The 22,968-nt window shown below is 39.5% G+C and overlaps 1 protein-coding gene across 1 annotated transcript; it reads right to left on the reverse strand.

The window, feature by feature from the left end:
* Window positions 1–249: 249 nt before the first annotated feature.
* LOC122922365 (ammonium transporter Rh type B-B-like) lies at window positions 250–22,467 on the reverse strand. Its single transcript, XM_044272953.1, has 10 exons — window positions 21,998–22,467; window positions 16,306–16,492; window positions 13,845–13,995; window positions 11,566–11,713; window positions 11,080–11,246; window positions 7,234–7,371; window positions 6,983–7,116; window positions 6,772–6,893; window positions 1,657–1,730; window positions 250–768 (listed from the first exon to the last, which is right to left on the reverse strand). Exons 1-10 carry the CDS (start codon window positions 22,236–22,238, stop codon window positions 703–705), a joined length of 1,428 nt encoding a protein of 475 aa, XP_044128888.1. The 5' UTR covers window positions 22,239–22,467; the 3' UTR covers window positions 250–702.
* Window positions 22,468–22,968: the final 501 nt, after the last annotated feature.

Here is a 22,968-nt window from a genome sequence, read left to right on the forward strand (position 1 = left end):
ATAGTTCTGTTTGTCCTACCATGTGTTATGCTTACCATGCGTCTATAGTACCTTGATTGCACTCTTCAGAATTGCCTGTGGGATGTATTGTTCAATTAACACCTAGGTATACCATGAAGTCTCGTGGTTCACTCGGGATTCAACGTGTCAATGAGCCAGACAAAGACCTAAAGCCGGAGAGGTACACCCTTGTACTAAGTAGTAAATGACCATCCACACCACCATTTGACCTGCTTGTCAATGGTTTCCAGCCAGGTAGTAGGATATTTATTTGTGCACAACAGGACAAACCCAATATTTGACAATATTAATCAGGGGTAGAGGTCCCCTATAGTGCCATACAATCATACATTACCTATTATGTGCTCATATACTATCCTACAAATTTTTGTATACATTTAGCATGCATCTTCTGCTTTGAAAAGCGTATTACAAATAGAACAAGATAAAAGTAAAAAAAAATATATATACATTTTTGTTTTTTAAAATAGCGTTAGGTTTGACCTTTCCAAACCACCTGGAAGTCATACAACATTTAGGCACCTTCCTTCTGCCCGGTTGGAACCCGCCTGTGCCACTTCCCAGCTATGACATCTGTGGCCAGATGTGGCAGCACCATCTTTAATGTTAGGTGAAGGTTTGGACTCTTGTGGAGTCTCTCGAGTTCAGCCCACATCATAAAACCGAGGTATCTCGGTGACATTATGCTTGAGTCTGCTGGTCAGGATCCTCGGTGCGCACAGCAATGTGACCTTCTTCTTCAGGAACCTGGAATTAGAAAAATAATGGGGTATTCAGTTTGTCATTGATTTTTTTATTTTTTTTTCAAAAAGAAAAAAGAAAATGTTGCTGCCATCTACTGGTCAATATTGAGATTGCAATAGTAGTGGCGACTTGACAACAGCAGGAGCCATGATGTTGTGGGTCAAGGGGAAGCACCGAGGTGGCAATTTTTGTAATAATTTTATGTGACATTTGACCATACTTTGACCAGTTAGTGGAGTTGGTTGACCAAGTAGAGAAGCCATTCACAGTTGAATTGTCGCAGCATCCCCTACTTGTTCAGTGTCTGCATTGAGCTCATTCTGGTGATCTACATTCAAGGAAGTGTCATTTTTAGACCAATCATTGTACACAAGGAAAGTGTACCTCCTGGAGCTCATGAGAGATGTCTTGCTGACAGTTTCCTGTGAAACTATCAGTATTAAGAATACACCTCTGGAGGATCAATACTAGACATCTCATGCATCTCTTAAGTATGTTTGTGGTTGCCCACTTATTTTTCAGTTTATGTTTACTATTGCTATCTTGATATCTGGAACTGGAAGCCATCAGCAACATGCTGTTCACTGATCTGTTATATGTATTGTGTGACTCTACTACACTGAGGGTACTCTGGATGTGTATTTACTGCATTTAAATTAATTTTTATTTTTTTATTGCGATTTTGGCAAATATGACAATATTCTTCTGTCATACAAACTGCAAAAGATAAAAAAAAAAAAAATTGAAGGCATGCTCCCTACTTTAGCCCGGCCAATTAATATTTAATTGAATTAAATAGAAAAACAAGCCATCAAAGAGCTGTTAACAGCTGTTTTTAAAAAAAAATAATGAAAAAAATAATTATATATATATATACGTAAAATGACTTACCTCCCAATACAGTGAATCATCAAAGCATTCGGCATCAGATGGAGCTCCAAAGATGGATAATTTCAATATAAATCCTGCAAAACAAAAATATACAGTAAAAAAATATAGAAATTCTACATGACATTATTCAACAGTGTAACATAATGCAAAAACATACATATGTAGCAGAGCTGAGTTTGCCATTGAACTCTTTATTTTGTCCAGGGTGGTATCTCGTTGTGTTAGGATCAGGCATGGGATTCAGCCAGTTCCCTCCAGTTCTCCAGATCCGGTTGTTAAAATTACAATTGGATCGGAGAACCGTGTTACCGGCTGAGTTCCGATCCGGTGTTCTGGCGCCGGCAGGGCAGCTGGAGATGTTCACTTCCATTGCTTTGGGTGCCACTGATAGTTTAGCTCCTTAGTTGGTCGGTGTGTGTGTCTACTGTATATATGGTGTATTTATAAGTATGTGTGTTTCATATATATGGTGTATTTATAAGTATGTGTGATGCATATACAGTACAGACCAAAATTTTGGACACACCTTCTCATTCAAAGAGTTTTCTTTATTTTCATGACTATGAAAATTGTAGATTCACACTGAAGGCATCAAAACTATGAATTATCACATGTGGAATTATATACATAACAAAAAAAGTGTGAAACAACTGAAAATATGTCATATTCTAGGTTCTTCAAAGTAGCCACCTTTTGCTTTGATTACTGCTTTGCACACTCTTGGCATTCTCTTGATGAGCTTCAAGAGGTAACCACCTGAAATGGTTTTCACTTCACAGGTGTGCCCTGTCAGGTTTAATAAGTGGGATTTCTTGCCTTATAAATGGGGTTGGGACCATCAGTTGCGTTGTGGAGAAGTCAGGTGGATACACAGCTGATAGTCCTACTGAATAGACTGTTAGAATTTGTATTATGGCAAGAAAAAAGCAGCTAAGTAAAGAAAAACGAGTGGCCATCATTACTTTAAGAAATAAAGGTCAGTCAGTCTCAAAAATTGGGAAACCTTTGAAAGTGTCCCCAAGTGCAATCACAAAAACCATCAAGCGCTACAAAGAAACTGGCTCACATGCGGACCGCCCCAGGAAAGGAAGACCAAGAGTCACCTCTGCTGCGGAGGATAAGTTCATCCGAGTCACCAGCCTCAGAAATCGCAGGTTAACAGCAGCTCAGATTAGAGACCAGGTCAATGCCACACAGAGTTCTAGCAGCAGACACATCTCTAGAACAACTGTTAAGAGGAGACTGTGTGAATCCGGCCTTCATGGTAGAATATCTGCTAGGAAACCACTGCTAAGGACAGGCAACAAGCAGAAGAGACTTGTTTGGGCTAAAGAACACAAGGAATGGACATTAGACCAGTGGAAATCTGTGCTTTGGTCTGATGAGTCCAAATTTGAGATCTTTGGTTCCAACCACCGTGTCTTTGTGCAACGCAGAAAAGGTGAACGGATGGACTCTACATGCCTGGTTCCCACCGTGAAGCATGGAGGAGGAGGTGTGATGGTGTGGGGGTGCTTTGCTGGTGACACTGTGGGGGATTTATTCAAAATTGAAGGCATACTGAACCAGCATGGCTACCACAGCATCTTGCAGCGGCATGCTATTCCATCCGGTTTGCGTTTAGTTGGACCATCATTTATTTTTCAACAGGACAATGACCCTAAACACACCTCCAGGCTGTGTAAGGGCTATTTGACCATGAAGGAGAGTGATGGGGTGCTGCGCCAGATGACCTGGCCTCCACAGTCACCGGACCTGAACCCAATCGAGATGGTTTGGGGTGAGCTGGACCGCAGAGTGAAGGCAAAAGGGCCAACAAGTGCTAAACATCTCTGGGAACTCCTTCAAGACTGTTGGAAGACCATTTTAGGTGACTACCTCTTGAAGCTCATCAAGAGAATGCCAAGAGTGTGCAAAGCAGTAATCAAAGCAAAAGGTGGCTACTTTGAAGAACCAGAATATGACATATTTTCAGTTGTTTCACACTTTTTTGTTATGTATATAATTCCACATGTGTTAATTCATAGTTTTGATGCCTTCAGTGTGAATCTACAATTTTCATAGTCATGAAAATAAAGAAAACTCTTTGAATGAGAAGGTGTGTCCAAACTTTTGGTCTGTACTGTATATATATGGTGTATTTATAAGTATGTGTGTTGCATATATATATATATATATATATATATATATATGGTGTATTTATAAGTATGTGTGTTGCATATATACAGTACAGACCAAAAGTTTGGACACACCTTCTCATTCAAAGAGTTTTCTTTATTTTCCTGACTATGAAAATTGTAGATTCACACTGAAGGCATAAAAACTATGAATTAACACATGTGGAATTATATACATAACAACAATGTGTGAAACAACTGTAAATATGTCATATTCTAGGTTCTTCAAAGTAGCCACCTTTTGCTTTGATTACTGCTTTGCACACTCTTGGCATTCTCTTGATGAGCTTCAAGAGGTAGTCACCTGAAATGGTTTTCACTTCACAGGTGTGCCCTGTCAGGTTTAATAAGTGGGATTTCTTGCCTTATTAATGGGGTTGGGACCATCAGTTGCGTTGAGGAGAAGTCAGGTGGATACACAGCTGATAGTCCTACTGAATAGACTGTTAGAATTTGTATTATGGCAAGAAAAAAGCAGCTAAGTAAAGAAAAACGAGTGGCCATCATTACTTTAAGAAATGAAGGTCAGTCAGTCTCAAAAATTGGGAAACCTTTGAAAGTGTCCCCAAGTGCAATCACAAAAACCATCAAGCGCTGCAAAGAAACTGGCTCTCATGCGGACCGCCCCAGGAAAGGAAGACCAAGAGTCACCTCTGCTGCGGAGGATAAGTTCATCGAGTCACCAGCCTCAGAAATCGCAGGTTAACAGCAGCTCAGATTAGAGACCAGGTCAATGCCACACAGAGTTCTAGCAGCAGACACATCTCTAGAACAACTATTAAGAGGAGACTGTGTGAATCAGGCCTTCATGTTAGAATATCTGCTAGGAAACCACTGCTAAGGACAGGCAACAAGCAGAAGAGACTTGTTTGGGCTAAAGAACACAAGGAATGGACATTAGACCAGTGGAAATCTGTGCTTTGGTCTGATGAGTCAAAATTTGAGATCTTTGGTTCCAACCACCGTGTCTTTGTGCGACGCAGAAAAGGTGAACGGATGGACTCTACATGCCTGGTTCCCACCGTGAAGCATGGAGGAGGAGGTGTGATGGTGTGGGGGGGCTTTGCTGGTGACACTGTTGGGGATTTATTCAAAATTGAAGGCATACTGAACCAGCATGGCTACCACAGCATCTTGCAGCGGCATGCTATTCCATCCAGTTTGCGTTTAGTTGGACCATCATTTATTTTTCAACAGGACAATGACCCCAAACACCCATCCAGGCTGTGTAAGGGCTATTTTACCATGAAGGAGAGTGTTGGCTGCGCCAGATGACCAGGCCTCCACAGTCACCGGACCTGAACCCAATCGAGATGGTTTGGGGTGAGCTGGACCGCAGAGTGAAGGCAAAAGGGCCAACAAGTGCTAAGCATCTCTGGGAACTCCTTCAAGACTGTTGGAAGACCATTTCAGGTGACTACCTCTTGAAGCTTATCAAGAGAATGCCAAGAGTGTGCAAAGCAGTAATCAAAGCAAAAGGTGGCTACTTTGAAGAACCTAGAATATGACATATTTTCAGTTGTTTCACACCTTTTTGTTATGTATATAATTCCACATGTGTTAATTCATAGTTTTGATGCCCTCAGTGTGAATCTACAATTTTCATAGTCATGAAAATAAAGAAAACTCTTTGAATAAGAAGGTGCGTCCAAACTTCTGGTCTGTACTGTATATGGTGTATTTATAAGTATGTGTGTTGCATATATATGGTGTATGTATATGTAAACATGTGTTGTGATGCCGCATGTCTGCCGTTGAGTGGGGAACCTGTTGTAAAAAATTTGAATCCCACCCCTGGTTAGGATACTTCAGTAGGTTTACATGCAGTCCTATGTAAGACGCCACCCAAAACAGTCTATACCAGATGCCAAACCAGCCCCACTAGAGCCTTATTAAAAGGGTTCTCTGGGCTTTTAATATTGATGACCTATCCTCAGGATAGGTCATCAATATCGGATCGGCGGGGTTCCAATACCCGGCACCCCCAGCGATCAGGTGTTTGAAGAGAAGGTGCGCGCAGTGCCAGCGCTGACTCCTCCTTACTGTTTACCTTCTCGCCGTCGCCTAACCGTCCCATTCATTTCAATAGGACGGGTCGCTCCTAAACACTTGTCCTATACACTTGAAATGAATGGGACGGCTTGCGCGTAATTACACCTGCTCACCGCTGCAGAGGCGATGGCGAAAAGGTAAACAGTAAAGAGGAGGCAGCGCTGGCCTCCTCTTCAAACAGCTGATCAGTGGGGATGCCGGGTATCGGACCCCCACCGATCTGATATTGATGGCCTAAGGATGTACCTGTGCTCCCTGGACTTTGTGTGGCTGTCGTGGCCCATAACAGGTAGGAACTAGTGTTAGGGACCACTCATGAAGGCGACCTTGACGTGGTGAGTGGCTTATTACGCTTTGGCCAAAATGTACACCAATGCCTCATTTAACATCCAGCATAGAGGCAGGGCAGAGTGCTGGTTGCAGAGTGCCATTGCATTTGTGTTTTTGCGTTTGTATCTGTATTTCGCCATAGCAATGTGCACCTGCATACAGGGTTGTGCGAGCTGAACCCCCCACATTTTCATCAATATTAAAAGCCCGGAGGAACCCTTTAATTTTCTGTCAGCAAAATGGGTGCACTAGTGCAGTGTTTCCCAACCAGTGTGCCTCCAGCTGTTGCAAAACTACAACTCCCAGCATGCCCGGACAGCATTTGGCTGTGCGGGCATGCTGGGAGTTGTAGTTTTTCAACAGCTGGAGGCACACTAGTTGGGAAACACTGCACTAGTGAAACTAGAGCACTGTGAGGGTAACGTGTTATGGTCACACGACGCCACCTAGTGGCTGCAATATGGAAACAATGCAAGTCATTTGTATCTAACACAGTCTTAGTAATTATTGAAGGTTTGGAGACTCTGCACTGATTTCTGGGAAAAAGGCCACTTACCTACAATAATTCCCCCAACCAGAGCAAATCCCAGAGCGACCAGGAGTGCCAGACCCTGATACATGGCCTGAGACTTGGCTGTGCGCGTCGTGTCCGCAATTAAGGGGAAGACGTCACTCATTCTAGAAGGATGGAAATGGAAAAGATTTGGATATATAGATATGAGATAGATAGATAGATAGATAGATAGATGATAGATAGATTCACTTACCCTCCCCCATAGATATCAGCAGTTGCTGTAAAGGCCACTATAACTCCTATCAGTGCCCCCAAGATGCCAGGCATGCCATGTAAGTTGTGGACCCCACATGTGTCCTGAATTTTCAGCTTGGAGTCTAGTATTGGCTGTAAATAAATTGAGAGGCAATCACATTGAGGATGTAATATCAGCAGCAAAAAGCAAAAAGAATATAACACACACTAATTTACAGCTGTAGTATCTAGAAGCATCACGTTACTCACTGTCAAAAATTTGTATCCAAGAGTTGAAATAATACCAGCGAAACTCCCAGCAATCATAGCGCCAAAGGGAGTCAACATCATTTCTGCAGAGGTTCCCACTGCAACACCCCCCGCCAATGCTGCATTCTGGATGTGAACCTATAGGGAGGGGACATAACAGTGGACAGGTACATAGGAGGCAGTATTCTTATACATAGGAGCAGTATTATAGTAGTTATATTCTTGTACATAGGAGCAGTATTATAGTAGTTATATTCTTGTACATAGGAGCAGTATTATAGTAGTTATATTCTTGTACATATGGGCAGTATTATAGTAGTTATATTCTTGTACATAGGAGGCAGTATTATAGTAGTTATATTCTTGTACATAGAAGCAGTATTATAGTAGTTATATTCTTGTACATAGAGCCAGTATTATAGTAGTTATATTCTTGTACATAGGAGCAGTATTATAGTAGTTATATTCTTGTACATAGGAGCAGTATTATAGTAGTTATATGCTTGTACATAGAGGCAGTATTATAGAGTTATATTCCTTGTATATAGGAGGCAGTATTATAGTAGTTATATTCCTTGTACATAGGAGCAGTATTATAGTAGTTATATTCTTGTACATAGGAGCAGTATTATAGTAGTTATATTCTTGTACATAGGAGGCAGTATTATAGTAGTTATATTCCTTTACATAGAGCAGTATTATAGTAGTTATATTCTTGTACATAGGAGCAGTATTATAGTAGTTATATTCTTCGTAACATAGGAGGCAGTATTATTAGTAGTTATAAATTGCTTGTACATAGAGCAGTATTATAGTAGTTTATATTCTTGTACATAGGAGGCAGTATTATAGTAGTTATATTCTTGTACATAGGAGCAGTATTATAGTAGATATATTCTTGTACTAGGAGCAGTATTATAGTAGTTAGCAGTATTATAGTAGTTATATTCTTGTACATAGGAGCAGTATTATAGTAGTTATATTCTTGTACATAGGAGCAGTATTATAGTAGATATATTCTGTACATAGGAGCAGTATTATAGTAGTTATATTCTTGTACATAGGCAGTATTATAGTAGTTATATTCTTGTACATAGGAGGCCAGTATTATAGTAGTTATATTCTTGTACATAGGAGCAGTATTATAGTAGTTATATTCTTGTACATAGGAGGCATTATTATAGTAGTTATATTCTTGTACCATAGGAGCAGTATTATAGTAGTTATATTCTTGTACATAGGAGGCAGTATTATAGTAGTTATATTCCTTGACCTAGGAGCAAGTATTATAGTAGTTTTATTCTTGTACATAGGAGGAAGTATTATAGTAGATATATTCTGTACATAGGAGGCAGTATTATCGTAGTTATATTCTTGTACTACAGTATTAGTAGTTATTCTTGTACATAGGAGGCAGTATTATAGTAGTTATATTCTTGTACATAGGAGCAGTATGTATAGTAGTTATATTCTTGTACATAGGAGGCAGTATTATAGTAGTTATATTCTTGTACATAGGAGCAGTATTATAGTAGTTATATTCTTGTACATAGGAGGCAGTATTATAGTAGTTATATTCTTGTACATAGGAGCAGTATTATAGTAGTTATATTCTTGTACATAGGAGGCAGTATTATAGTAGTTATATTCTGTACATAGGAGCAGTATTATAGTAGTTATATCTTGTACATAGGAGCAGTATTATAGTAGTTATATTCTTGTACATAGGAGCAGTATTATAGTAGTTATATTCTTGTACATAGGAGGCAGTATTATAGTAGTTATATTCTTGTACATAGGAGCAGTATTATAGTAGTTATATTCTTGTACATAGGAGGCAGTATTATAGTAGTTATATTCTTGTACATAGGAGCAGTATATAGTAGTTTATATTCTTGTACATAGGAGGCAGTATTATAGTAGTTATATTCTTGTACATAGGAGCAGTATTATAGTAGTTATATTCTTGTACATAGGAGGCAGTATTATAGTAGTTATATTCTTGTACAATAGGAGCAGTATTATAGTAGTTATATTCTTGTACATAGGAGGCAGTATATAGTAGTATATTCTTGTACATAGGAGCAGTATTATAGTAGTTATATTCTTGTACATAGGAGCAGTATTATAGTAGTTATATTCTTGTACATAGGAGCAGTATTATAGTAGTTATATTCTTGTACATAGGAGGCAGTATTATAGTAGTTATATTCTTGTACATAGGAGCAGTATTATAGTAGTTATATTCTTGTACATAGGAGCAGTATTATAGTAGTTATATTCTTGTACATAGGAGCAGTATTATAGTAGTTATATTCTTGTACATAGGAGCAGTATTATAGTAGTTATATTCTTGTACATAGGAGCAGTATTATAGTAGTTATATTCTTGTACATAGGAGGTATTATAGTAGTTATATTCTTGTACATAGGAGCAGTATTATAGTAGTTATATTCTTGTACATAGGAGCAGTATTATAGTTATATTCTTGTACATAGGAGCAGTATTATAGTAGTTATATTCTTGTACATAGGAGCATATAGTAGTTATATTCTTGTACATAGGAGCAGTATTATAGTAGTTATATTCTTGTACATAGGAGCAGTATTATAGTAGTTATATTCTTGTACATAGGAGGCAGTATTATAGTAGTTATATTCTTGTACATAGGAGCAGTATTATAGTAGTTATATTCTTGTACATAGGAGGCAGTATTATAGTAGTTATATTCTTGTACATAGGAGCAGTATTATAGTAGTTATATTCTTGTACATAGGAGCAGTATTATAGTAGTTATATTCTTGTACATAGAAGGCAGTATTATAGTAGTTATATTCTTGTACATAGGAGCAGTATTATAGTAGTTATATTCTTGTACATAGGAGCAGTATTATAGTAGTTATATTCTTGTACCATAGGAGCAGTATTATAGTAGTTATATTCTTGTACATAGGAGGCAGTATTATAGTAGTTATATTCTTGTACATAGGGAGCAGTATTATAGTAGTTATATTCTTGTACATAGGAGGCAGTATTATAGTAGTTATATTCTTGTACATAGGAGTATTTATATTCTGTACATAGGAGCAGTATTATAGTAGTTATATTCTTGTACATAGAGGCAGTATTATAGTAGTTATATTCTTGTACATAGGAGCAGTATTATAGTAGTTATATTCTTGTACATAGGAGCAGTATTATAGTAGTTATATTCTTGTACATAGAGGCAGTATTATAGTAGTTATATTCTTGTACATAGGAGCAGTATTATAGTAGTTATATTCTTTGTATATAGGAGGCAGTATTATAGTAGTTTATATTCTTGTACAGAGGAGCAGTATTATAGTAGTTATATTCTTGTACATAGGAGGCAGTATTATAGTAGTTATATTCTTGTACATAGGAGCAGTATTATAGTAGTTATATTCTTGTACATAGGGGCAGTATTATAGTAGTTATATTCTTGTATATAGGAGCAGTATTATAGTAGTTATATTCTTGTACATAGGGCAGTATTATAGTAGTTATATTCTTGTACATAGGAGCAGTATTATAGTAGTTATATTCTTGTACATAGGGGCAGTATTATAGTAGTTATATTCTTGTACATAGGGCAGTATTATAGTAGTATATCTTGTATAGGTGCAGTATTATAGTAGTTATATTCTTGTACATAGGGGCAGTATTATAGTAGTTATATTCTTGTACATAGGGGCTGTATTATAGTAGTTATATTCTTGTACATAGGGGCTATCTAGTAATCAGTCATAACATTTGTGATTTTTAGTTTGTGATATAAAAGGATATATTTTAAGCAAAACATATTTTAATATTTTTGATTTTTACCATATCTAGCTTCCCTTCCCCATTCAGCAGGGATGACAAGGCGAATGTGGCCAGTGTACAGGCAGCTAGAGAGTAGTAGGTGTTCAACACTGTTCGGTGCTGGTCATCCCCATGGGCTGTGATGGCGGAATTGAAGCTCGGCCAAAACATCCACAAATAAATGGTTCCTGAAATGAAAATACTAAAAACATTTAAAGGGGAATTCTAGTTGAAATGCCTTGGCACATTTTATAAATATGGTGGGAGATCACATCATTTGAGTATATCAGTTGGACTTCGATCCCTTCCCAACTGATTAATGCAAGCACACTGGAAAATAATAATACCACCTTGCAGAGTAAATTCTAATTCCATAGAGTGCCCGGTAAACATTTGCATGAGCAGCCACTTTTGTGGAGTCTATATTCCAGACTACTCTGAGTTTGTATATCGGTTTAAGTGAATAATTTCCTTGAATATATATGAAATTTAATAATGTGTATATACCGATCATGGCGAAGAGGTCGGAGTGATAGGCAGATCCTTCCCTGTGACGACTCTTCTCCAGGTGAGGCCTGTATAGAACGCGAGATACCACCAGGCCAAAGTAAGCTCCAAATGTATGGATGGTCATCGAGCCCCCAGCATCCTTGGCCTATGAACAGTGACCCAAATAGAAATGAAGTGCCACATATATCAGATTCAGGATATTATGTCTTTTTGATATTTTTGGGCCTAATCTTTCCTAAAGCTCTGCACTGATGAACCTTGTGATCCACTAATAGACCAGGAAAGCTGTTCTATGATGACCTCCCGTGTCTTTTGTGACTTGGGCTACTGGAAATGTGAGGAATTTTCTAGCACTACAACTGTAGGGGGCAGGCTGGGCCTCTTAGCAAGGATTGATGACATCACCACACAGAGGCAGTGACATCACATACCATGGATATAAAAAAAATGCATGTGAAGATGATGGATGCTATATTATACTACTATGACATTAAAATTAGTTTAAGTATGTGGGGGGTGCAGAGGTCGTATTTGCACCTGGATCCAGGTACAAGAGGAAGCTCAAAGGCCCATCTGCCCACCAGTAGTATACATGTACATAGTAGGTGTGGTCCCAGTTACAGAGTGTCAAGTTTTACCTTTTGAAGGAACAACAAGGAGAGAAGGAAGTGGCTACAGAGATGATTGGGGATGATCTATAGAGATGATTGAGGAGGAGCTATAAAGATGAGAGAAGGGAAGAACTACAGAGATGAGATGGGGCGGGCTACAGAGATGAGATGGGGCGGGCTACAGAGATGAGATGGGGCGGGCTACAGAGATGAGATGGGGCGGGCTACAGAGATGAGATGGGGCGGGCTACAGAGATGAGATGGGGCGGGCTACAGAGATGAGATGGGGCGGGCTACAGAGATGAGATGGGGCGGGCTACAGAGATGAGATGGGGCGGGCTACAGAGTTGGGAGAAGGGAGGAACTACAAAGATGAGAGGGGATGGACTACAGAAATAAGAGGAGAGGAGCTACAGAGAGGTAAAAGGGAGAAGCTAGAGATTATTGGGGAGGGGCTATAGAGATGTGAAAGGAGAAGGACTACATAGATGAGAAGGATAGACCTACAGGGATAAGAGGGGAGAAACTACAGAGATGAGATAAGGCGGGCTACAGAGATGAGATGGGACGGGCTACAGAGTTGGGAGAAGGGAGGAACTACAAAGATGAGAGGGGATGGGCTACAGAAATAAGAGGAGAGGAGCTACAGAGAGGTAAAAGGGAGAAGCTAAAGAGATTATTGGGGAGGGGCTATAGAGATGTGAAAGGAGAAGGACTACAGAGAAGAGAAGGATGGACCTACAGGGATAAGAGGGGAGAAATTACAGAGATGAGATGGGAAATGATACAGAGATAAGAGAGGGGATGAACCACAGAGATCAGACAGGACAGGCTACAGAGATAAGAGAAGGGAGGAACTACAGAGATGAGAGAAGACAGGTTTCAGAGAATAGAGCAGAAGAACTACAGAGATAGATGAAGGACAGAACAGCAGAGATGCGCTACATAGATGAAAATGGAAGAGCTACAGACATGAGAGGAGAGGAGCTACAGAGATGAAAAGGGATGAACTAGAAATGAGAAGGAATGAGCTACAGAGATGGAAAGGGATGAACTACAGAGATGAGAAGGGATGTGCTACAGAGTTGAGAGGAGATAAGCTACAGAAATGAGAATGAAAGAGCTACAGAGATAGATGAAGGACAGAACAGCAGAGATGCGCTACATAGATGAAAATGGAAGAGCTACAGACATGAGAGGAGAGGAGCTACAGAGATGAAAAGGGATGAACTAGAAATGAGAAGGAAGGAGCTACAGAGATGGAAAGGGATGAACTACAGAGATGAGAAGGGATGTGCTACAGAGTTGAGAGGAGATAAGCTACAGAAATGAGAATGAAAGAGCTACAGAGATAGATGTAGGACAGAACTGCAGAGATTAGAGAGGATGAGCTACAGGGATGGAAAAGAAGGCATTACAGAGATGAGAGTGGAGGAGCCATATAATAAAGGAGATAAGAAGATGGCAGACATTATGTATTTTAATGAAGCCTAAGTGACTTTGTGACTTAATGTAAGTTCACCATTTTCTACATCTGGATACAAGAAGGAAAAATTTGCTGTAATGTGAGATGTTCCATCTTCTGGGCCTGGCAAGAATGAAAAGGATTTTCATCATGACCACTGATGGTTTATTTCATGGCCCCACTTACCCTTTGTCACTTACCCCAACAATGTTCAGAATTATGTACTCATTGATTCCAAAGAGTGTCACTTCAAACAGAGTCATGACGATCAGCTGGACTGGACTCGTCTTGCCAAGGAGAGCTCCAAAGGAGATGAGAACAGCTCCGGTGCAGAAGTCTGCATTGATCATACTGAGAAGACAGAAGGAAAATCACAAGAATTTCTAAGTGATCTCCTCCACCCAGAATTTTTGGTAAAATAAAAAGTATTTCTACAATTTTACCCTGATCTGATTGAATAGAAAAGCTAATATTACTCCAGAAGTGAAAGTTCACAGACAGTAGGTTTCAATTGATCTATTGATAACGACTGTTATGAAATACAGATCAAAGACTCTTCTGTTTGGGGACAAGACATTGTGTAACGACAGGTCTAAATTCCAATAGATTTGATTTTTCTTTCTTTTTTCTTTTTGCTATTTACTATGATCACTACAGGGAGTGCAGAATTATTAGGCAAATGAGTATTTTGACCACATCATCCTCTTTATGCATGTTGTCTTACTCCAAGCTGTATAGGCTCGAAGGCCTACTACCAATTAAGCATATTAGGTGATGTGCATCTCTGTAATGAGAAGGGGTGTGGTCTAATGACATCAACCCCCTATATCAGGTGTGCATAATTATTAGGCAACTTCCTTTCCTTTGGCAAAATGGGTCAAAAGAAGGACTTGACAGGCTCAGAAAAGTCAAAAATAGTGAGATATCTTGCAGAGGGATGCAGCACTCTTAAAATTGCAAAGCTTCTGAAGCGTGATCATCGAACAATCAAGCGTTTCATTCAAAATAGTCAACAGGGTCGCAAGAAGCGTGTGGAAAAACCAAGGCGCAAAATAACTGCCCATGAACTGAGAAAAGTCAAGCGTGCAGCTGCCAAGATGCCACTTGCCACCAGTTTGGCTATATTTCAGAGCTGCAACATCACTGGAGTGCCCAAAAGCACAAGGTGTGCAATACTCAGAGACATGGCCAAGATAAGAAAGGCTGAAAGACGACCACCACTGAACAAGACACACAAGCTGAAACGTCAAGACTGGGCCAAGAAATATCTCAAGACTGATTTTTCTAGAGTGAGTCTTGATGGGCCAGATGGATGGGCCCGTGGCTGGATTGGTAAAGGGCAGAGAGCTCCAGTCCGACTCAGATGCCAGCAAGGTGGAGGTGGAGTACTGGTTTGGGCTGGTATCATCAAAGATGATCTTGTGGGGCCTTTTCGGGTTGAGGATGGAGTCAAGCTCAACTCCCAGTCCTACTGCCAGTTTCTGGAAGACACCTTCTTCAAGCAGTGGTACAGGAAGAAGTCTGCATCCTTCAAGAAAAACATGATTTTCATGCAGGACAATGCTCCATCACACGCGTCCAAGTACTCCACAACGTGGCTGGCAAGAAAGTGTATAAAAGAAGAAAATCTAATGACATGGCCTCCTTGTTCACCTGATCTGAACCCCATTGAGAACCTGTGGTCCATCATCAAATGTGAGATTTACAAGGAGGGAAAACAGTACACCTCTCTGAACAGTATCTGGGAGGCTGTGGTTGCTGCTGCACGCAATGTTGATGGTGAACAGATCAAAACACTGACAGAATCCATGGATGGCAGGCTTTTGAGTGTCCTTGCAAAGAAAGGTGGCTATATTGGTCACTGATTTGTTTTTGTTTTGTTTTTGAATGTCAGAAATGTATATTTGTGAATGTTGAGATGTTATATTGGTTTCACTGGTAAAAATAAATAATTGAAATGGGTATATATTTGTTTTTTGTTAAGTTGCCTAATAATTATGCACAGTAATATTCACCTGCACACACAGATATCCCCCTAAAATAGCTAAAACTAAAAACAAACTAAAAACTACTTCCAAAAATATTCAGCTTTGATATTAATGAGTTTTTTGGGTTCATTGAGAACATTGTTGTTGTTCAATAATAAAATTAATCCTCAAAAATACAACTTGCCTAATAATTCTGCACTCCCTGTAGTTGCATTAAATGGGTTGTCTACTATGGCAAACCCCTTTAATATGGACCCCATTTTGAGATGTGTGTCCCTGCTTAAGGTGGATAAATGGGTAAATAAAATATAGGAGCACTATACTACCAAAGGAACTCATCAGTCTGCTTATTTATTAAGGCGTATAGCTTCTTAGGTGAAAATTTTAAATGGAACACTGCTCCCAGGTGGCCCAAAATTGTCATAAAGTGGCAAAAATAAAATGCTGTAGAGCCTCCATAAGCTTAAGTATTTTTAGGTATTTAATAGCAGACTATAAACAGTGCTTCATCTCTTGCCAAGCACATTGCAATAACTATTTTTCTCTTTACCTAAAGAACTAAAAAATGGGCACCGAGACAAAGCAAACATCACATGTTCCTGCTATGTTCCAGGTATCTATTGATCGTTTTCAGGTGGCAAGATATCATCATGGTCATATGACACATGCTTACCTCTCTATACCAACGTGGATTTTTCCATTGTGGAAGCCATGGAAGAATCCTTGGATGAGAGTTGACCACTGGAGACCAAAGGATGCAATGAGAAAGTTGAAAGCCACGCTGCTGAAACCATAACACTTAAGGAAAGTCATCAGAAAGCCGAAGCCAATGAAGATCATGGTGTGGACATCTTGGAAACCTGTAGAAAACAGCAAATATAAGCCATAAAAGGATAATAATTTGGAATTTCTGAGACTAACTTTTGTAATCGTTGTTCTTGGGCACTAGAGGGCAGAGTAATCAACTAATTTTGGAAAACTTTTTTTATCAAAACAAAATAGACTTCTAATGTGAAAAAAACGTTAAAAGACTTCAAAATAAATCAATGTCATATATCCCTACACTTCTATTAATAGCTTACACAGTATATCAAAAACTGTGAATGACAGACTTTGGCTACTACAAAACTGCCCTGTATAGTAAAATAATAAATACTATAATACTGACTCCTATGTACAAGAATATAACTACAATAATATTGCTCCTATGTACAAGAGTATAACTACTATAATACTGCCTCCTATGTACAAGAATATAACTACTATAATACTGCTCCTATGTACAAGAATATAACTACTATAATACTGCTCCTGTGTACAAGAATATAACTACTATAATACTGCTCCTATGTACAAGAATATAACTACTATAATACTGCTCCTATGTACAAGAATATAACTACAATAATATTGCTCCTATGTACAAGAATATAACTACTATAATACTGCTCCTATGTACAAGAATATAACTACTATAATACTGCTCCTATGTACAAGAATATCTCTACTATAATACTGCCTCCTATGTACAAGAATATAACTACAATAATATTGCTCCTATGTACAAGAATATAACTACTATAATATTGCCTCCTATGTACAACAATATAACTACTATAATACTGCCTCCTATGTACAAGAATATAACTACTATAATACTGCTCCTATGTGCAAGAATATCACTACTATAATACTGCCTCCTATGTACAAGAATATAACTACAATAATATTGCTCCTATGTACAAGAATATAACTACTATAATACTGCCTCCTATGTACAACAATATAACTACTATAATACTGCCTCCTATGTACAAGAATATAACTACTATAATACTGCTCCTATGTACAAGAATATAACTACTATAATACTGCTCCTATGTACTAGAATATAACTACTATAATACCGCTCCTATATACAAGAATATAACTACTATAATACTGCCTCCTATGTACAAGAATATAACTACTATAATACTGCTCCTATGTACAAGAATATAACTACTATAATACTGCTCCTATGTTCAAGAATATAACTACTATAATACTGCTCCTATGTACAAGAATATAACTACTATAATACTACCTCCTATGTACAAGAATATAACTACTATAATACTGCTCCTATGTACAAGAATATAACTACTATAATACTGCTCCTATGTACAAGAATATAACTACTATAATACTGCTCCTATGTACAAGAATATAACTACTATAATACTACTCCTATGTACAAGAATATAACTACTATAATACTGCTCCTATGTACAAGAATATAACTACTATAATACTGCTCCTATGTACAAGAATATAACTACTATAATACTGCTCCTATGTACAAGAATATAACTACTATAATACTGCTCCTGTGTACAAGAATATAACTACTATAATACTGCTCCTATGTACAGGAATATAACTACTATAATACTGCTCCTATGTACAAGAATATAACTACTATAATACTGCTCCTATGTACAAGAATATAACTACTATAATACTGCTCCTATGTACAAGAATATAACTACTATAATACTGCTCCTATGTACAAGAATATAACTACTATAATACTGCCCCTATGTACAGGAATATAACTACTATAATACTGCCTCCTATGTACAAGAATATAGCTACTATAATACTGCTCCTATGTACAAGAATATAACTACTATAATACTGCTCCTATGTACAAGAATATAACTACTATAATACCGCCTCCTATGTACAAGAGTATAAATACTATAATACCGCCTCCTATGTACAAGAGTATAAATAATAAGGATAATTCATTAGTATATGTTTGTAGTTGGGTTTACTGTCCCTAATGACTTGTCAATCATTGAAGCCACTTTTTTCCTCATGTCTTTCCTTTAATGATTCATCATGGGTTTCCGGTGTAATTTGTCCTGTCCCTCGCAGTGATGTGGAACAGCCATTAATATCTCTCAGGCGTGAAACGTCTTGACTGTAGGTGTCCTTCTAAACCTTAACTCAAAAGAGAAGTAAAGGGAATCTCGGGTGTAATATGCTTGATTTTACTATTATAATGGATTTCCAGGAATGACGAGTTGTTTGTCTGGACTCGCTGCCCTTCTTAGTGATACATATTTTCTCAGTGCCAGGTCTGGTTTTTCAGGTTGTTGACATGGAAACTACCTGTTAAATATCACAAGTGGTTCACTAAAATACCTGCCGCTGACAGTCGAACACAGAAGCTTTCCTTTCCTTCCTGTTGAAAGATATCCAAGTCCTGTTAAGTCTGATACCTGCGAGGCAACAACACGAGAGGGGAAATCAACTAGCATGATGGGCTCAGAGGTAAGTCTCCACTGGCTCACTAGGAAATGGATATTTTACCACTGGGTCACCAGTGAATTCATTTTTTTACCATAGGCCCACCAGGGAATGGATATTTTACCACAGGACCACCAGGAAATTGATATTTTACCACAGGCCCATCAAGAAATTGATATGTGACCACTGGATCACGAGAGAATATATACTTAACCATTGACTGGAAACTAAACAAGAGCACTACATGGGAGTGATTTCTCAAACACAGCCCCCCAGGATGGATGCTGAATCACAGGGCCACCTGGATGGATACTTAACGATAGGTCTACCAGGGAGTGGTTTCTCAAACACAGTGCCACCAGGGACTAGATGTTTGACCACAGAGCCACCAGGATGTGAATGCATGACTATATGGCCACTGCTCAGTCATCAATTTACCACAGGGCCACCAGAGAATAGATATTTTACCACAGGGCCGAAAGGAATTATATACTTTACCAAGAGGCCACCACTGACTAGGAACTCACAGTCTCACCCGGGATGAAAGCTGAATCACAGAGCCACCTGGATGGATGTTTAACCACAGGCCACCAGGCAGTGGTTGCTCAACAACAGGATCACCAGGGGCTAGATGTTTGAAGACAGGGCAACCAAAGAGTGAATGCATGACTATATGGCCATTGTGCGATTAGCAACTGACCATAGACTCTCCAGGGGTCATATTCTTAACTAACAGGCAACACTCGACTGGATACTAAATAAGAGGGCCACAATAAGAATGTAGCTTAACTACGGGGTAATCAGGGAATAGATGCTGGAGCTTAGCCTAACCATAGAGTTGTCGCTCAACCATAAGACCACCTGGGATAGGATACTTGATTACTTGGCCACCAAAGAGTGGTTGCTTATCCACATGGCCACCAGGTAATGTATGCAAGACTATAGGGCCACTGTGAGGTCATCTATTAACCACACAGCCACCAGATAGTGGACTTATGTTTTCCTGGCTACAGTGTAGTAGTCCAGTGATCTACCCTGTAGTAGACACCATACATGTTCACTGATGTTTGGAACCAAGGGTCACTCCTCATCAGTCACTATCCTGCAGCGACCTCCAGGGTTGGACACTATCCCATGAAGTTAGATAGCCCTGAATGCACTTCCATGAAGTCAGGCAGAACTTGACACTATCACGTGGTGTCATTCAAAAGACTGGATACTGTCCCAGTGTGTCAACCAAGACCGGATGCCATCCTGAAGGTCATGTAGGACTGGATTCTGTTCTACAGGAGCAATTAGGACTTGGAAACTTTCCTCTTGGGTCACCAACATGGGACACTATTCCAAGGGGTGGTCAAGAAGTGGATACTGTCTCAAGAGTCAACCAGAACTGGAAAGTCTCCCACTGGGTCACCAGGACGAGGCAATCACCGTTATCTCATACAGTCACCTGGGTCTGGTCACTGTTGATTCTCCACAATTGTTCCCCTCAGACATGAAGCAGGCGCCTTACTTACCCAACGAGGATATCAAGGAACCAAATGTACAAAATCTCACCTAACACTTAAAATAGTTTTTTGAGGTAAGCCAGCCATCCCTCATCTTTCACATATCCACTGGTTTTGTGAAGACACTGCAGTAAATCCCATTTGGGACTCCAAATGGTTAAATAGTAATTCCCAAACTGTTATTACAGTGGGTTTGAAACCCCACATAGCTTCTACTGAAGCCAATCACATACTACAGACTGCTATTAAGGACAGTATGTACAGGTTCCTATGTAAACCTAGGGGAATTTGCCATCTGGCAACCTTGTGAGTAAAAGAGATTTTCCACAATGAAATTTTTCATATTTCAACATTTTTTGAGGCTTGTATAAGATGAAAGAACAAATGGAGTGAGACATGAGAGTGGTCACCACAAATATATATACAGATAGCAGAGGGCCTTGGCAGTGGAGTCTTGACTGGGGAGATACCTCCTTACATCTATATGCTAAAATAAACAAAATGGAGAGGTCTTGTCCCCAACCTGGACAGTCCCTTTAATTCTGAAATACTCAGATAGGGAATAGCCCAATGTAGTCCACCTAGCAGATTTAAAGGTGGAAAAATGATTGCCTATTATGAGAAATAAAAAAGATCACCACTGTCAGGACATGATGGGGGTGGTAGATTCACATGAGCGACCCGATGGTGACCACCACAAATGGCTTTTTGAAGAAGACACATGACTACGAGCTGTTTACCATCAGCCTGGACTCAATTTATCGTAAATTGATTGACCTCCCCTGTCCTTAAAGGGGCATTTCTCATAGTAAATTTTGCAAAGTAAACAAGCTCTAAAGTATGAAGAATTAGGGTCCATTCACACGTGTTCGTGTGTGTTTTGCGGATCCACGGACATCGGCAATGTGTGTTCCGCATTTTGAGGACCGCCCATCGCCGGCACTTAATAGAAAATGCCTAATCTTGTCCACAATTGCGGACAAGAATAGGACATGTTCTATTTTTTGGGGGAACAGAAATGCGTACCCGGAAGCGCGAGTTTCGCACATCCGGATCTGGGCCGCACATTGTGCTGCCCCATAGAAATGAATGGGTCCGCAATTCTGTTCCGCAAATTGCGGATGTGTGAATGGACCCTTAGGAAGGGGGCTTCTCAATTCAATGTGGAATCCCTCCTTAACATTGATTAGGAAGTAAATAAAGCTTAGTCATAAATTGTAATATTCAGCAAAAAAATTTTTTTAATACATTTTATACATCAATTTCTCAACCATTTCAAGACCTCTGCTTGCTGTAAGTGAATGGGAATATTCTTTATCCCAAAGGCAAAAAATAAACTGCGCAGATGTAACATTTTTCAGCAGTATAGTATAGGTTCTAGACACACCAGCAGCGCAGAACTTTTATCCTGAGGGTTTGTTACTGTGTATTAGGGCAGGTAATATGTATCAGCATGGAGAATTGTGCAGACTGCACCCTGCATGTTTCCATTCACTGACAGCAAGCAGAATAAATATCTGGGACTTAACAGATGCAGTACATGGGTGGACGGGTACTTACTTGCATAACGATAGTAAAAATCATTCTGGTAGTCAGAGACGTTTTCGTGATGCCAAGCGCTGGCGTCCGTTTCGTGGTCATACCTGACGAAGACGGCGAAGAGGATGATGGTGATGGCTTCAAGCAGGAGGCAGAAGAGGGGCAGCTTGACCCTCATATTGGTGGAGTGACTACCCATAGGTTGCTGGCAGAGAAGAGGAGCAGAGGAGCCAGAAAGTAAAGCTCTATACGACTGATACATTTAATGTCAGAGCTGATCCCGCCCTGCAGTCAGTAGAAGGACTTCCCCATACAGGACCTGGTCACACCCCACCTCCCCTCCCCAGGACTTGTCTTGGCACATCTGAAGATCCAAAGGTCTACAAAGTCCGACACAGCAAATGACAGATGTTATATGAAGCCTGCAGAGCACAATCTACTCTCATCGACAGGTGTACAGGAACGTAAACCTAGATCCATCCACTTCGCAGGCAGTATCACACAGGACAGGCTGAGACACATCGGTTCTGCAGGATAGGGCCAAACATGATAGGCTAACGAAGCAGGACGTCTCCCAAAGCATAAGATTAGCTCCGTCATATTACCTCCAGTTTACAACCTGTCTGGATAAACAGGAAATACAAGTACTTTCATTCTTATGTCTCATTCACTCGTCAGTGTTTGGTCAGAGATTTCCATCAGTGATTTTGAGCCATGTCTGTGGAGGCTCCACTCCTGGTTTTGGCTCACAATCACTGGTGGAAATCACTGACCAAAATACTGACGTGTGAATGAGGCTTTAGAGATGTGTTATCATTTATAGGCTCTGCTGGGATCATTAATCCGGTCATAACTGTCAGATAACACAATTCCTTAAAATAAAACTACTATAACTATCCCCATGTACAAGAATATACAGTGCCTTGCAAAAGTATTCACCCCCCTTGACTTTTTTTCCGTGTTTTGGTGCCTCACAATCTGGAATTAACATT

The sequence above is a fragment of the Bufo gargarizans genome, unplaced genomic scaffold (genome assembly GCF_014858855.1).
Source record: "Bufo gargarizans isolate SCDJY-AF-19 unplaced genomic scaffold, ASM1485885v1 fragScaff_scaffold_286_pilon, whole genome shotgun sequence".
Classification (NCBI taxonomy): Eukaryota; Metazoa; Chordata; class Amphibia; order Anura; family Bufonidae; genus Bufo; species Bufo gargarizans.

Bases quoted from the DNA above. Each gene is read 5' to 3' on its own strand.
- LOC122922365 (XM_044272953.1), bottom strand. From the start codon at position 22,238: ATGTATCAGTCGTATAGAGCTTTACTTTCTGGCTCCTCTGCTCCTCTT. The intron at 16,493-21,997 runs GTAAGTACCCGT...TGTTTTCTACAG, and splicing joins TTTTTACTATCGTTATGCAA to GTTTCCAAGATGTCCACACC. The intron at 1,731-6,771 runs GTAAGTGGCCTT...TTTGTTTTGCAG, and splicing joins GGTTGGGGGAATTATTGTAG to GATTTATATTGAAATTATCC.